At 33.8% G+C, this 13,722-nt stretch overlaps 1 protein-coding gene across 10 annotated transcripts in view; it reads right to left on the bottom strand.

Moving 5' to 3' along the window:
- LOC120780863 (protein unc-79 homolog) overlaps positions 1-13,722 on the bottom strand; it is a 32,982-nt gene that overhangs the window by 12,242 nt on the left and 7,018 nt on the right. For 3 of the 10 annotated variants that reach the window (XM_040113099.1, XM_040113105.1, XM_040113113.1), the window contains exons 3-17: positions 13,390-13,509; positions 13,145-13,306; positions 12,907-13,077; positions 12,524-12,613; positions 12,272-12,457; positions 11,502-12,194; positions 11,353-11,441; positions 10,727-11,279; positions 10,390-10,661; positions 10,219-10,320; positions 9,168-9,312; positions 8,032-8,088; positions 5,498-5,577; positions 3,748-3,810; positions 435-543 (exon numbers count right to left, since the gene is read on the bottom strand). In XM_040113099.1, the coding sequence (XP_039969033.1) occupies positions 435-543; positions 3,748-3,810; positions 5,498-5,577; positions 8,032-8,088; positions 9,168-9,312; positions 10,219-10,320; positions 10,390-10,661; positions 10,727-11,279; positions 11,353-11,441; positions 11,502-12,194; positions 12,272-12,457; positions 12,524-12,613; positions 12,907-13,077; positions 13,145-13,306; positions 13,390-13,509 (2,892 nt within the window). The remainder of the gene's footprint in view (positions 1-434; positions 544-3,747; positions 3,811-5,497; positions 5,578-8,031; positions 8,089-9,167; positions 9,313-10,218; positions 10,321-10,389; positions 10,662-10,726; positions 11,280-11,352; positions 11,442-11,501; positions 12,195-12,271; positions 12,458-12,523; positions 12,614-12,906; positions 13,078-13,144; positions 13,307-13,389; positions 13,510-13,722) is intronic. The other 7 variants (XM_040113127.1, XM_040113142.1, XM_040113121.1 and 4 more) reach the window with 5 other exon arrangements.

Raw genomic sequence — 13,722 nt, 5'->3', positions numbered from 1 at the left:
GTTCTACGTTCAGGTTTTAACTAAAATACTTATTTTTTTACTTTACATTATCCTGTAAGGGTTTATCCTGCCAACGCGGGGTCGAGTTTAGAATATTCTTTTCCAAAAATTTCAGAATTTTTTTGTTAATAGCTTATGTTTGTACCCCATGAAACCGATGAAACCCATGAAACCCCTTAGATGACTATTTGTAAGTAAAGTTAAGTATCGGATTGAGAATAATTTTGAATAAAACAAATGTGGTTTATAGTATATGCCTAAAAGGCATGTTTACAATTTTGTATCTCTCTCTGCTCACTTTGAGTATACAATTAAAAATTTGTTCTCTATAATATTTTCTGCTACATATGTATGTATATCTCGCTTTCTATATCTCTCTTTGTGAGTGTGTTTGAGTGTCTTAGGCGTGTGCGTGTTCCTAGTTTAGAACTCACCAACATCCGCATCGGAGAGCGTTATAGAGCGTGCTATAGCTCTATCCGCCGGCAGGATGGAAGCTAAGTCCAATTGTTCGGAAACTGTTTCCACTGTTGCGGTCATAATCTAAATTGTTTGTTAAAAACCAAAAATTAAAACAAAAACTGTATATTCTCTCTTCAACTAGATGAGGAACATAGCTCAGAATCTATATACATCTTTGTTGGAGATTATATACAGCTGTTATACATTCACATATATACAAGACCACAGACAATTTGAACGTAACGAATATTGTTTTTCAGTCGTTTGTGACACTATAATGTGTATATCCGCACAAACTTTAATGACAGCGTTTTAACAAAAATTCGTAGGAGACAAACTAAAAAATATATATAGTATGTGCATAATATACATTTGAATATAAATAACTGTGAATAAAAAGAAATTGTGCAATAAATGTTTGGAACATGAATATTATTGCATTTAATTACATTTGGTGTTGTTGGTGCTGTACAATGAACACTTCTCCGTTTGACATGCTAACATTTATAAAATTTATAAAAAAAAACAAACAAATATTAAAAAAACTAAAATCTATAAAAGAAAACGATAATTATTTACATTTATTTTGCTTTTTAAAGATTTTTAAATATTTTTTTCGTATTATTTAATGTATTTTACAATTAATTAAATACTTGGTTTTTGTAATTCACACACATACAAAGTACTTTGAGATAGTGAAATATATAAATTTTAGAAAAAAATAACTAACTAATTAGAAAATAATGTTGAGTAGCGATTAGTAAAAAATTGAGTAAAAACCTATTTACAAAAACAAAAATATTTGTATATAATAGTTAATATTTTTAGCTAACAAAAATAATTAATTGTTCTTGGATTTGTATTTATGTGTATACCGTTATAATCTACCAAGTCTTTTTTAACAGTATCGGAATTAATTAATTTATGGGCACTTAAAAGTACTTAAGTGTTCGAATGTGTTTAAAAAGAACTCGAAGTTGTTCAGTGATCGTTTGGAGATATTCGGTACTAAGTGAATGATTGAATACCTTCAGTTTTCAGTTTTAAGTACATTTTCCTACATTGTCCAAGAGATATTTCGTAGATACAAATTTAACTGAAGAAGTTTTTAAGTGACTTTTCGAGAGAAGTTTTGTTTAAGGCCAATGTGCGTTTATTTATTAATGTCAAAAATATTTGAAATTTTACATTAAGTAAAAAAGGATCGTATACATATTATCGGAGAAGATCGTTAAAAATGTATGTACTTGTATATATTTAAAAAGTAGTTCTTCCAAGATACTTAATATTCTCAAAACCAATTTATATGGGAAATTTCTTTTAACATAGTACACCAGTGAAACGGGAAAATTTTTGAAAATAAATAACTTCTACACAAAAATTTGGTTATTGAACAAAACATGTCAAAATATTTTCGTAAGTATAAAAAAACAAAGACAAAACTGGTCAATCTGGCGTTTTCCTTCGAATCACGTTAATATCAGGGTTCTTAAAAAGTATTTAAGTTTTCTTTTTCACTTTGTGCCAACTATTTTTTATAGCAGCGTTGATTTCCTATCATGACCTCTTTAGCAATAGCTTCATACTTCTTGCATATTAGACTCCAATGAGCACCCGGTCACAGCGGAATCACTAGAAACTTCAAAGCCGATGAGCTGGCTAGAGAGGGCATGCTTTTCCCAATTTCATCCGTTTAAAGTCGAATTGTTTCTCCCGTATCTGCTTGCGTTCTGGCGTTGGACCTTAGGATCACCAGTGAGCTCAGCATGCGCTGGTTAACAACCAGAACTTATGCGACTTCGAAATCCTTCTGCCACTTCTGCTCTTAGCAACGAAAATCTCGCCTCAATTACAGGTGCTCTAACTGGAGACTGCCCAATAGGATTACATGCGGCGCGGCTAAATATTTATCGGATGCTCTTTGCCAGAGCTGTATGTAAGAAGTTGTTAGGATTGCTATTAACCGCCTTAATAAATTTGTGGTAATCACAAAACGTTTCGTCAATCGATGTGGATCCACCTTTGAGAAATTTATGGGTCCTGTAAGGGCTTATCCTGCCAACGCGTGGGCATCTTTTTTACGAAGGGTCATCGGAAATGGCGTCGCAATGGTCGAGTTTAAAATATTCACAAAGCACGACTATCTGTCTAAGTGCGATTCATCGACTTTAGATAAGGCCTACGACCTAACCTAATCTGATTTTCTATCAATAATAGAAACAATTTAAACTGTCAAAAAAAAAATCGATGGATTTCAGAGATATTAATTATAAAAAATTATGTATTTTTTAAATACATACAAGTATATAAAAATTGAGTTTGAGGTTTAATCATAGTTTGAGTACAGTTTTAATTGGATTCGAAAATCATAGGACAAAAAATCTGCAGGTAAACGTTTTTTGGACAATAGCTAGTTGTTAGAAAAACTTGAGTAAAATCACACTTTTGAGTAAAAATACTAGGCATTGTTGTAACACACAGATTAGAGGGAAGTACTTGTATATTGTACTAACGCTTACAAAGGGTTTTTAAGAACGTAGTTACGAAACACATCTTCTAGTGTATGGATCCATATAAGTCAAACTAAAGTACAGATGGCGAGAGATTGAAGTGTTTTTTAGTTACATTTCGTATTATTTACAAAAAACATTAAACATTGCGATGTTCGACTGCTGACGCTGGATGACAAAAAATACGTAAATAAAATAATCAACTCCGAAGTTCTAAATAATCTAACTAAACTTTTAGATATTAAATTACAAAAGCACAACTAAATATTTATCTAAGTTATCTAGTCTGATTTAGAATATAATAAAAAAAAAATAAGAAATAAATAAATCAACACAAACAATGTCTGACGGCAACAAAAAAGTCTTAGAAGATTTTAGCTGTAGTAGTTATTAGACTATATGGTGTGACTTAAGGAAATATTTTTGTTTTCATATCATACATATATTATATATTCATTAAAGTAGTACGCGTATATAACTATGTACAGATATACATAGAAGTTTGGTATATATACAGGTAACATAGAATCTAATAGCCTTTCTTCATGGTTACGTGTTTTTGAATTCTGGTAGGCATGGACCTTAATCGCTTTACAACAACGATAAACAAAAAATATTTTTTTTTCATGTAAAAAAAAATAATAAAAATTGCTTATAAACAATTTAATAATTTTAATTATATGTAATAGTAATTTTGTAAGCAAACATTAATCGAACTATTTTATCGATAATTTTTTGAGTTATTTTTCATCGAATTTTCGTATGCACAAAGTACCTCGTCTGTGGCGTGAACTTTTCTCAATTCAATACTATCAACTGAATGCCCATAATCGTTATTCTAAAAAAGTATACGAAATAAAATAAGTTTAAATTATATTTATTTAAATTTTTAATCATTGGAAAGTTAACCATAATTTTGTTTCTACTGTGAAAAAGTAATAAAAAAAAACATTTATGTTTGTAGTCCTTGCAATGAAAGCACAAACTGAGTTACACTAATTATCAATTAGATAAGAATTTTTGAATTGAAATTGAGCTGTTTTGAAAACTACTAGTCTGATCCCCATGTGTTTTTCGGTGTGAGATCTAACTAGTCCGAAAAATATTAGTATAAATTGAGATATTTCTGATTGAAAACTAACTAGTTTGGAAAAGTATTATTTCACAACGAGAGTTTTCGGACTTAAAATGAGCTATAAAAGATTATGAACACGCTGATATCTTCGAAACTATTTGCCGAATAAACTTCGTATTTTTGGATAATTTTCGGTTCATTACATCAAAAATTTAAAATTAAAATTAATTTTTTCGTGCGTTATTGGCTCCTTTTTATTTCGACTCAATATGAAAAATTTTGTATTTAAGTTAGTTTTATTGATTTTCAAAATTTCAACTTTGGAAAAAAGTACCTTTAAACATTTGCATATACGAAGAAAAGTATTTCATTATAAACATAACTAGTTGACCTAACGTTAATTATTTTCTTCTCAGCTTTCCTATGGTATATACATACATACGTTCAATTTATTCGATTTTTGTAAGAAATTTACTTTTTTATAAAAACATATATTTTGTTAATTTAGTAACTATTTTTATTCAGAAATAAGTATCAAATATTTTACCTCAAAAAACAATTATGTATATATTTTTTATATGGGAAAAAATCGTCGAAGAAAGGCTGTTTTTTGCCCGAGGAAACCCATGTAACCCTTTAATTCACAATTTGCTGAAATCAAACTAAATACTTTGACTTAAATTTTTGCTGGGTTCTCTTGGGTCTAAGCTCAATACATTTCTAACTGTACTCTTTTAGAAATATGTTATATAAGTATGCTTGAAATCTTAAACTTGCGGTTCATACTGTCTGTAATGGAATTGGTTTGTAACTAGTTCATTTCACTGCAGGGATGGCATGCGAACATACAAACATACATTGTGTCTTTTATTATTTTAGTTTCTTTGTATATGCGAACAATATTGTGATTTCGCTTTGCCAAAATGTATGATGAAAATAAAAATCAATAAAAATGCAAATATGCAGCGTTGTTTGTATGTATTATAAATAATGTTTATATTCGTTTACAAGATATTAATAAATCTGTAATGCAACTTGGAAACTTTTCTCAACAAACTTCTGCTGTAATGCAACTTCAAAATAAAATGTTAAACAACAATTGTCAAACGCATTATTCAATGTAACGAATACATACTGTACTTAGTCATCTTTTTATTAAACATTATTATATATATATATGTTTTTTTTTTATTTTTTAACCAAAGTGTTAACTTTAATAATGCTCACACACGTCAAATTAACATGAACGCATCCTTCAAGTATAAAAACGGAACAGAATCAGTAAAATGTCTATAAAAATATATGCAAAATTGTATGGTATGCAATAGTTCATAAAAATATTTGTATGCCTGTTATTGTTTTTGTTTTGCAAATACTTATACCATTGTTGTATTTTGCTTTAGTTTTGTTGTTGTTGTATTTTTTGTTATTGTTTTTCATGTATACATACGGAGCAAACGTGTGGCATATGCACGAGTACACCGCCTACGGAGTGTGGTTCCGGCTGTGGCACTGCTACTGGCACCGGTCCTATGCAACCCGGTCGGCAAGTCAACAATTACGAGAAACGAGAAACAAATATTATATATTAGCTTAATGAATTTGTAGAAATTTGCGTATTTTATCATTGAAATCAAAACTCGAATACACAGGGAATACTAAAGGCTGAACATATCTTACACGTAGGGTTGCAATCTGGACGGGGTTTCTTCTATAGCTCTGCTCTACGGTAGGCGAGCGGCAAAAGAACACTTGCTAAAATAATAAAAATGCTTGCATAGCAAACACATAAACTCAGCTATTTCTATACAATGCAGGGAGTTTGGTAAAATAAAATAATGTTAGACAATAGTAGAAAAATGTGAAATAACTATGGCAAAAATTTCTCAACAACAGACAAAGTGGCGCTCTTGTTTGGCAGTTAAGTGGTTGTTGTCGCTATTAAATATTTTCCGGAGAAAATTAGCCGAGTTGTGCATTCTTTTGTCACTCGCTTACGTAACACAGATTTTATGTTAATTTAAGTATGAAAAAATAAGACGAGCAAGGGGCGTCGCAGTGGTTGGCTGCGGCTCATGCAACTATTTGTTATTAGTAATTAAAAAAAAAAAACAAAATCAATTTAAAGCGTATTCAATGCTAGTGGTTCAAAAACGTATGTACATGACTTCGTAATTACTTATTTTCAAAGGAAATACAGCAAAATATTATATAAATGAGCTTTCGACAAATCACACATGCATTGGAAATTCGATGTTTGTACAATTGTGTGTACTATATGTAAGTAAGTATATTTGTGCTATTCTGTAATTTGGGAATGTCTGTGGTATACTGGGTTTACTGTAGTCATGCTTTCATTGGTAAGTAATTACTATGTCGCCAAAGGCTGATTAAAAATATTTAAAATGAATACTAAAAATGCGTTCGTGGTCCAGAGACACCAAATGTGCAATCAGGATTTGTACCCATGTTATTTACTATTATCACAGAGAGAATTCTCTCACCATATTTATGATTAGATCCAGGCAGCCTTTGAAAGTATTTTATAACAAGGAAAAGAGCGGCCAAAAAATAGCTTGCAACGAAGTGACACCATTGAATATACTCCGTTGTTCAAATAGGAGAAGCTTAACGGTTTAAAATGGCCACTTTTGGCAGAGACCTCCATAAATTGCTACTTGTCTACTCGATGTTGACTTTAATTTGCTTCAAAACCTTCAAAACTAATTGTAAAATGCATAAATAGTACGTATTTAGACCCGGTTTTAAGCTTGAGAATCATACAAAATATCGTGAAACTCATTTGGTTTATTATATCGTTGATTTCTTGATTTAAACTTGTTGAAAGTATGTTGGCTAGCAAATGATGACACGAGTTTCAGCCGGTTATATTTTCATGTCGTAAGTGCACCGAGTTGTGAGTACAAGAGCATATTGCGGAAGAAAGTCTATGCTGTTCCTTAAGAATCTAAATAAAATCCTTTCAATTTACCAAATCTGTCGAGCCATTCTCCAGTTGCTAAAGGCAAAAAATTTCAGCTGAAACCAAAAATCTTGGGTCTGATATGCCGGAATTAAACTCGTAAGTACTTACAATGAAATAACAACAAACGAAAGTTATTATTCCATATTCGATTAAAATTATATCGGTTAAAGATAAGTTGATGTCTTTATTAGATTTATGAGGATTTTCTAAAGGAATTAATAGTTACAGTACCATTAATATGAGCAACTTATTTATTCAACGCCATTTTCCCTAGAAGACAAGGAAATATGCAGAGACTGAGGAACATAGCCCTTGGGACTTCCAACAGGTGTATTGATGAAAATTTACGTTTAGATGTTGATGACGGGAATAGCATTGGATAGTGTTTTACATCAAAATATAAGTGAAGAAGTATTGGGGTTATGATCAAGGTGTTAGCGTTCATTTTTATTACTTGTTATTTAAATAAGAAAATCGCTGTTTCTGAATAAGAAAGTTCGATGAATATTTGTGTACTTGAGCAAGTCTATCATATCGAGCGATTCAAGGTCAACTTTGTGAGGCCTTTTATTATCTAAAATTCTATTTAAAAGTTGGATTTCTAAAAAAACATGATTTCAGTGAAAAACAGCATCTAATAAGTGAGTGTTTTGTGGGTAGTATTTATTTCAGTGTGCGGTTGATTGCGAGTTAAAGTGTTGCCAAATGTGCGCAGTTTCGTTTGCTCGTGACAAATCTGTCACTTTACGGTGTTCTTGTTTGTTTAGTTTTTGGTGTTTAGAAAACTATTGAAAGTCTTTTTGTTTAAACAGTAGCTTCATTGAAAAAATTCAAAACATGTTCTTTTTCAAAAATTGTTTTCAAAAATTACTTATCAAAAATCAATCAAAAAGAAAGTATTATGTAATTAAGTAATAGCTTTAGTAGAGTAGAGTAAGGTAGAAAAAACGTATAGTATAGGAATACGTGAATGCTGGTTGAATGCTGGGATGCTTCACCTGCCATAATTATAATCTTCCCATCGTCTGAAAAGAATTGATCTAGCTTTAAGATGTCTTAAGGATTTGGATGAGCAAAAGTTTATGTAAAAGAATTAGTATCATTTTATTTATTTGTTGTGATTATTGTTGTTGTTGTTGTTGTAGTAGTAGTAGTAGTAATAGTTGTTGTACATATTAGTAGAGTTAAAAAGTGGCACGCGGTGTTGGGAGGACGTACATAGGTATAATGAGGCGAGAGCACAGAGAGTTAGAGTTCAGAGTACGCGTTTGTTGATAAGGAGAGAGATAGAAAGATAGAGAGATAGAGATACAAGATACATAATAACAAAGTGAGGTAAACAATTTTAATGTTGAGTTGTCTGTACAAAAAAAAATTTATATATAGTATAATATATAAGTACTTATAATTGCGTTCATTGCATTGAAGTGATAATTATTTATTGTAAAATATTTTAGAAATTTTTTTTGTGTTTCAAGTCGTAAATTTTGGTGAATATTATTGCATATATCAAGTGGATAAAGTTGTTAGAATGGCTTAAAGTTCCTTGCACTGTGAGAGTCGTAAGTATTTTGGATCACGTGATTTAATATTTTGTAAAGAAACTGCAAATTTTTATATACAAGTATATACTAGAGAGCATACAGGGTGCAAATGCTAGGGTGGCTGTAAATTTAATACAATACTATTTAAAATATTTTTAATTTATTAAACTGTTTAACGTTTGTTTTAGATTTATTTTAACTCAACCACATGTGGTTGAACGATTTTAATTGACTTGCAATTACAGGTGGTCTAATTTGAAATACAATTACGTAAACTAGTACAAAGCTACAGAGCGTGAAGTTATCCAATACATTTAATACACACTTACTATGCTTTTACAGATTAAGTGGTTGCATTACGCCAAATTTACAGTGGTCTATTTTCAATGTGTTTGATTAAGCCAATTTCTTCTATAATATGTATGTACAAATGTGGGCGAAATTTCTCCACCAATTTTTCGTAGCTTCTAAGGTAGGTCGAAGGAGAACTTTTAATTTGGGTTCCGTGTGTTTGTATAGGTTTGAAATTAGGTGAGGGTGTGTGTGTTATGTCTATTTATAATGAATAGATATAATTTAAATTGAAGCACCTGCAAAACCGCCTAGTGGACCCAAAGGTATGGGCAGCGGTGCCATTGATAGTGATACATCGCGTTCACGCGATTTCTCCTTGTCACTTTCGGGTGGACTCTTGCGAGAGGATTTTTCTTCTTCGATGATGTCTTCGATTGGTATCTGTGGAAAGCGGAAAGCAAGGCACGTACACGTTAAAAAGTGGTTAGTAAAATAATTATTATGTTAGAGTATTCTAATAACTGTGAACTATAATCCGGTTTCTAAGTTTGTATTTATTTATCTATAGATCATATTGTATGAAACCGATTGGACTTGTTCTTTGCATATCTTAAAAAAAAAACATATTATATATAAGTACATATACACTGAGACATGAGACATGACAAGCTTCTAGTGTCATTGGCGGCTTATAGTGTGCCTTAGGGCAATAATTTTTCCTGAGGAATATTATGTAGATATTGAATGCGAGAAATGAGTCTGGTTGAGGACAAAGATCTGAATGAATATATTTCATCATTGAATGAATAATCAGTGGACCGACGTCTTGGTGTCCACATCACTGTTGAAGGTCATTGCTTCGAAATTGCCGACAATTTCGTCGATTTTGGAAGAAGTTAAACATCTCAACCAGATATTAGGTTCTATCACCACAAGCATTCCTTATACTGCAGAATAGACTTAGTCAATAAATAATTCAGATAAACCTGGGGTTATTCGGGATTCACGCATAAGATATATTAATCAATGGTATGAACCTTATGAGGTCTTCAAAATAATTCAAGGAATTATAAACTATCGGCTTCATTGTCTAGAAGATGTCATTAGTTTCAAAACAAAAATACACCGTATTGGCTGAAAGTGGAAGAGAGCGGACTCCTGTTCCAAAGCCAAGTGAAAGCAGTATTTGAGAATTGAGGTAAATAAAAAACCTGTACGATTTGGTGGACTCGTATGTAGTGGACACGTGTTATGCTTCTAATAAATTTTCGCATAAAAAAATCGAGAGGTATGAAATTGTTTACCATGAGGCACAAAAACTTATTTTAAAAATGATAAATTACTCACATCTGGTGGGCGTACAGGATTCAGTGGTGCCATAAATTGTACCAGCTTGGTCGCCAGTTGGTGCCACATAATGGATGCCTCACAATAAGCACACTCAGCCACCTTAGTCAAAAGATGGGAAAAAATGTTTAATTTTACGTGTTAATGGACATATATAACCGAACTATTTACCTTAAGTGAGCAGACGTGACTACTCAAGCCCACACGTGCCGCAGTGACCATGCACTTGATCAAGCGTGCTACATTCTCACAGACGCTGGTGTGTATGCCCATGTGCTGTTCAACGTCCTGCAGCTCCATTTGCTTCAACAAGATATCCAACATGAGAATGCAACAAGTAAGATTGTGCTCGGCATCTGTAGAAAATTCGGTATGACGATTGGTAGGCGCTTCGTCATCCGAAATGGCCGATGTATTGCCCGAGTCGTCTTCGACCACTGGAGCTATTCAAAGCCATTAACAAAATAACTGATTAGGAGAGTTCATTTAAATAGATTTTATAACTTACAAATCGAGCTTCGACGCGGTGGATTACCCAATTCGTTTTTCGTCTCCTTCAAGGGGGTTTTTGGTCCCTTACCCTGTCCTTCTTTTTCGCGCATGAGCTCATGTTGCACGCCATATTTCATGATACGTACACCATCGCCGAACATGGCGAATAACTGCACCAGTGGTATTAGAATACCTAGCTTTGTGAGTATCTGCAACCAATGCAAAGCTTGTTGTTGCACTTTAGCTGTGGTCTTCTCGAACCGTATCGCCACAAAGTTGTACATAGTTTTAGCATCGAAGCCGAGTGGCGACATTTCCGGATCGAGTATTTTGCTGAGTACAATTTTTAGCTCATTCAATTCCTTTTCGCCTACATCGTTGGTGATGGCCTCCATCCAATGTGGCATAACATAGTCCCAGATTTCAGAGGTAATGACTTCATAGGGTACCAGGCATATGAGACGTTGCAGTCCCTCTTTCAGGTGGCTAGTTCGTGAGGCTAACGTCTCCCAGTGTCCTCCCACACGCGCATACTCTGGCGGATGTGGTAGCAAACAAGAGATAAAGACCTGCGAAGATACAAGGCAAATGGTGTTAATAATTATAAGATAGTAATGAGACCCTATTATGTATAATACTCACATTGTAATGTATACGACAAATCTCCTTTAGCCAATTACAGACATGCTCCACTTTAAGCTTTTCGATGGTGCTCTCGATTTGGCTTGCTACTATGTGGGATTAATTTGAATACAGAATAAATACGATAAATGGCTTTACTCTCGACTTACCATCATATGAGCACGCAGTTACGTGGAACCAATGAAAGAGCATACTAAGTATGCGTCCCAATACCTCCACTGGCATTTCTGGAGTCGGTGTGCAACGACCCACCAATAACCAGATGCCATAGCGGCCCAACATTTGACGCTCTTCCAATGTTATGGTGTCTGGTGTGCCATTGCCACCGTTTTTCTTCGGATCCGAACCGTCCTTGCCGGGCTCAAAATTAAGAGGTTTAGCCTCGCGCAACAAACTAATCACGGATTCGACCATATGCATCTGTATCTCTGGATCCATCTGCCAAATGATTTGGAGACTGCGATGCACTACATGATCGCCACCCCGTCGTGAATTGTGTCGATTGCTGTGACACAGAGTGCAGTAACGTATCGGGTGATTTCCATTATAGCTAGCACACTCGGTAGAGAAACAGATCGAGAAGGCTGCCTTATCGGTCGAACGGCAGTTCTTATTCTCACATACCATAGAGACTTGCTGCATGGGATGGAGAATGTCGCCGAACTCGAGGTTTGCATGTTTACGATGAATCTCATTGGCGCATTCGATGCAAAGATAAAGTGGGGGTGGACAGTCGGGTGCATAGCTGATACTGATGCTGTGATCAAAACAAACTTTGGCCGCCTCAGCATTGCCAGCGTTGGGGCATTGTTCGCATTGACACACAAAGGGCACCATGTCGTCTGCGAAATAAAGGATTGGATTGTGTTTGAGTTATATGTAAATCGTATCTTTGGCTCTGAAATAAACGCTTACGTACTTGTTAGTTTGGACAATAAAACTTTACGATCGAATAGGTTCGGATCGAAAGCGGGCCAATAGTAGAATAGTAGTTTGGCTGCCGATGAACGTGACATAGAGGTGCCGTATGCGATAACGCAAAGTATATCCTTGACAACATTGTGTTTAAGTGTCATCAGACATTCTAGCAGTTGACAGTGGTGTGCTGTAAAGTTTCATTGTAAAATTTATCAAACCATTTGTAAGACACCAATATGAAAACAGTACTTACCGGGATTATGAGAATATTGAAGAACCATCATAATGACCGAAGAGACTGCCTGACATGCCTGACATTCTTGTTCATCTGCGCTGCGTCGGGCTGTCGAATGGGAAAATATAAAGTTCAAGCTTGAATTTTTTTCAAGAACTGAAGAGAGTTTTAAGAATTTTTCAGCCAAGCTAAAATAAATACTTTTCACAACTATGATTTGGAGCGTTATTTCTAGTTCTTAATTCATAAATCTTTCTACCTAAGTGAGTCGAAAGTGCTTAAACGCCTAAACGTTTTAGGTTGTTGGAGTTGGACAATGCTTTTTGAGCATGGCTCTCACTGCTGATAGATTTATACAGGGCTGAAAAACCACAGTTTTCCGTTTGCGATTTCTTACTTACTTATAGTAAATGGTAGAATATAGTAGCATAGTGCATTAACGATATCTTGGTGTAGAGCTGGTGGTAGTACAGACATAGTAGAGCTGACCAGATAGGGTAAATTGTCAATTAAATCCTTATCTAGAAAAGGTAGTATGCAGCAAAGACACTGCAACAGAGCCTTTCCAAACACTGCGAATTAGTAGAGAAAAGAAATTTTTAAAATTTAATACTTGCATAAATCTCTATCTTCACTCACCGATTTGTCCATATTGTATGCACGGTGCCACATCAATGAGCATTGTAAGAGCATTATAGAGGTTACCATATTCAAGATTTGGGTAGGCTGACATGCGTGTGGGATCCTCGGAGGGGTCGCGTATAAGTTCGTGTGGTGAGGTACGTACATCTTTGAGGACAGCTGCGTAGAAATGATTATATATGTATACATATATAAATCTCGACAATACTTTGCGAAAAGTCACTGTTTAGTGGGTAACTTACTTAGTAGGGTTTGTGAAAAGTATTTGATATTGTTAGCAATATCGACGCCAGATGGCGTGGGTTGGGTATTTTGTAGCAGGCGTACATGCGAATCATGGAGACATCGCAATTTGGCTTGGACTGAAAGAGAGAGCGTTATTATTTATATAAATTGTTGTATATAAATTTTTTGAAAATAAATACTTATTTGCTAAATATATTTAGATACGTCCTGAAAGATGCTTTTCTTTTCAATATATTTTAAACAAAACGTACAGAACACGAGCTTTGAAGCTTAGTTTCCATTTTAAAAAAGCAAGCAGAGGCATTTTTGTCTCCTTTTAACTTCTTAAT

Source organism: Bactrocera tryoni, chromosome 1 (genome assembly GCF_016617805.1).
Source record: "Bactrocera tryoni isolate S06 chromosome 1, CSIRO_BtryS06_freeze2, whole genome shotgun sequence".
NCBI lineage: Eukaryota > Metazoa > Arthropoda > Insecta > Diptera > Tephritidae > Bactrocera > Bactrocera tryoni.
This window is presented reverse-complemented; position numbering and strand designations above follow the sequence as displayed.